Source organism: Amborella trichopoda, chromosome 11, assembly GCF_054954075.1.
Source record: "Amborella trichopoda isolate Santa Cruz 75 chromosome 11, AtrichopodaSantaCruz75HAP2 v2.0, whole genome shotgun sequence".
NCBI lineage: Eukaryota > Viridiplantae > Streptophyta > Magnoliopsida > Amborellales > Amborellaceae > Amborella > Amborella trichopoda.
The window spans coordinates 2,657,434-2,660,882 of NC_142346.1; the positions used below are offsets into that span (position 1 = coordinate 2,657,434).

General features: G+C 41.1%; 1 protein-coding gene across 1 annotated transcript; it reads right to left on the reverse strand.

Annotated features, from left to right (window-relative positions):
* Nucleotides 1-850: 850 nt before the first annotated feature.
* Nucleotides 851-3,081, reverse strand: CYP94C1 (cytochrome P450, family 94, subfamily C, polypeptide 1). Its single transcript, XM_088852000.1, has one exon. The coding sequence runs from the start codon at nucleotides 2,960-2,962 to the stop codon at nucleotides 1,346-1,348; it is 1,617 nt and encodes a 538-aa protein (XP_088708126.1). The 5' UTR covers nucleotides 2,963-3,081; the 3' UTR covers nucleotides 851-1,345.
* Nucleotides 3,082-3,449: the final 368 nt, after the last annotated feature.

Genomic DNA, 3,449 nt, shown 5'->3' on the forward strand with positions numbered 1-3,449 from the left:
GCTTTAAAGCTTGAGGCACTGCTCTACTAGTGAAAAAAGTAAAAAAAACTAAAATGAAAAATCAAAATTCGAGTTGACCGAAAGGCGGATTTGAAAAAAATAAAAAAGAATGGGTGACCAACCTTCTGTGTAATTCCCACTTATAAACAGAGTATTTTATATTTTACCTAAAATTTTAAGATCCGTACATAAATCACTCAAATTTTTTCATATGAAAAATTCTCTCGAAAATATTTTCATGCCACTTGGTCTTAGTACATCTTTTTACACGAATTGGTAATTAATTGATGTAAACATATTCTCAGACTTAACTACATGATAGGATTTTTTCATATGATAATGTTTTTCGAACCAAACGTGCCTTCAAATAATTAATTTGAAATTTTTTTTGGATAAATCATGACTATTTACATGCTTCTAGGTGGTTTCCATCACAAACAGACTGGAATTTCACCAAAACCCGAAGATCAGCATTCAAAAGTAGCGAGAGAGAGAGAACTAATCGAATTCGTTAATAAAGAAGATGCTTAAAACATGGTATATCGTGTTGGAAATGAGTATCCCTTGAAAACCAGGCCCACCATGTCTAGTTACCACTGTTTGCAAGTACATGAAACATTCTTCAAGAATAAACACTACACATATAAAATTGGGGACATAAAGGCAAAGTAGCTTCTAGAAGCAAGAATGGGGCATGAACCCATTCTTGTCCATGGTAAAAAAATACAGAAATGGAGAGAGAGAGAGAAGGAGATAAACAATAAGAGAGATAGAAGACTTAGAGAGAGAGAGAGAGAGAGAGAGAGTGTGTGTGTGTTAAGCAATAAAAGAGTTGAAGACTTAGAGAGAGTTTACTTATAAAAGATACATGACATTTTATGTATATTAGGATGCATAAACATTAAAAATATTGTAGACTGCACAAGGTTTGTGTGAGAGGGTGTACAAAACAAAACAGCACATCTTATCGTATAACCCAAACATAGAGGATATGCCCTAGCCCAAAATAGAGAGAAAGAGAGAGAGCACATGACAATAATGGAAAGAAATTAAAGTCAAGATTGAGAAGGGCGAGAGAAAATCTTATTGAATAAAATATTTGACAGAGAGAGAGAAATTTTGAGAGAGATATATATATAGAGAGAGAGAGGTCTTGAAGAGAGAGAGAGGTCTTGAAGAGAGAGAGAGAGGAGGGAGGGGCAAAAGAATCAAGGTTCAGAGAGAGATTAAGCAAACAAAAGGGCCAAAACCCCTCATAAAACAAACACAAGAGAAAGAATAGAAAATGAGATTGAGTTTTTACATGTCCTCATACTGTTTCTTCTATACTCTACTATAAGAGTAACTATGATCTCGACTCCACGAAAACCTCTAGTCCACCACTAACATTGGCAGTAAGGCTAGTCACGAACCTTGGAGTATAATCCGGATTGACCAACACCAGCTTGTGTTTGTAGACCACAGAAGCCACCACACTCTTCATCTGTAAAAAAGCCATCTCTTTCCCCAAACAGACCCTTAAACCAGCTTGAAAAACTGGGTATTTGAATGGGTTTTCAGGTACAAAAAACCCATTTTCGAGCCACCTTTCAGGGTTAAACTCCATGCAATCTTTTCCCCATATGCTTTCCATGCGCCCCATGGCGTATGGATGATAAGTAACCCTAGTCCCCTTCTTTACCACAGTCCCGTCTGGTAATATATCGTCTTTTTCTGCAAATTTTGAGTCGAATTGCACTGGTGGATAAAGCCTCATGCTCTCTGATAGAGCAGCATGGAGATAGTGCATCTCCCTCAGTTTCCCATACGATGCAATCACTTCCTTTCTCTCTCTAAAATCCTCTCCCTCTCTCTCTTCTTTGTCTCTCCCCCACTTTCCTCTCTCTCTTAATTCTTCACTCACTCTCTCTCCTCTTTCAACCCCACTTTCTCCCTCTCTCGCTCCTCCCTCTTCTCTTTCTCTCTCTACCCCTTTCCCCATGACCCTCACTATCTCATCATGCACCTTTTCCTCCACCTCAGGGTGCTTCGCCATGAGCCAGAAGAAACTCGTCAGAGCTGAAGCCACTGTATCTCTCCCAGCAAGCAAAAAGCTCACTATTATATCTCTCAGAAACTTATCATCACTCACAGTAGTCATAAACCTAGAGAGAAGGTCACTCGCTTCAGACCCCACTACCTTTCTCTGTCTAATGACCTCAATTGCCATCAAATCAACCATGTTAATTGCCTCTCTCAAGCTTCTCTCTGATCCCAAGTTCAGGAACTTCTTAATTTTCCAGATAAGAGAGGGTGCAACGACGGCCCGACCTGCGCACAGATGCGAGGCTCTGTCGAAGGCTTGAGCGAACTCGGAAATAGGCTGAGTCAATTCTAAACAGCAGGGATCAAGACCAAAAGAGATCTTACATATGTTATCAAAGGTAAACTTCTTTAACACGTCCTGCAAATCCAGCTTACTTCCCTTAGAGACCGAGTCGGCTAAGATGGGCTCGAGCCTGGTCTCGATCTCGGCTAGAACCGTTTTGGCCACCATGGCTCGAACCGCCTGGCTCCCTAGCTCGTAACTCGCCATCTTCCTCTGAAATCTCCACAGCTCTCCATCAACGTTGAAGATACCTCGACCCAACAGATCATGGAGAATCGTGTGAAATGGCTTCCCTTTGGGGTAATTCTCAAACTGGGTTTTGAGAATGTGTTCTACGTTTTTAGGGTTGGCTGTGATGATATTGTTCAGGACATGGACTTTGATGGTTTGGGTTTTTGAGGATTTTAGCAGATGGGTGTAAAAATCACAGAGATTTGAGAATTGAGAGACCCAGCTTTTGGTAAGATAGGTTCTGCACACTTTGCAGTTGCACCATGAGAGGAGCTTGGATAGAGAGAGAAGGAGGAGAGAGAGTAAGGACAGTAGAGCAAGGACGCAGAGGTAGAGAGCGAAAGCTCCTCGTGCTAGTGCCATGGATTGTGCCTGGGGTTTCCTCTGGTTCTAGAGAGAGAGAGAGAGAGAGAATATTCTCTTGGTGTAGAGAGAGAGAGAGAGAGAGAGAGAGAGAAAAAGACGATGGAGAATGGGTGGGAAGAGTGGGTTGCTTCCTTTTATAATTGCATTAAATAGAGAGTGTGCGCGCGTTATGTGACGAGTGTACAGGCGTTTTTTTGGGACCATTCGTATTATTAATGACAAGGATTTCCACGGATAACTTGTGCTTAAAATCATTCGGAGGCGCGATGAAGCAAGACGTAATTGATGATGAGAGAGAAAATGACATGATGAGAGAGAAAGAGATATGAGGGAATTTGTCACGTGGGATATGAGTTCGTTGAGGAAAGAGACACCGTTTTAGTGAAGGAAAAGGGTTTTGGAATAGGCCTAGAGAGAGAAAGAGATTGGAGTTTATTTGTACAAATCGTGACTCACGTACACGGAAACATTGTCGTGGTAAACC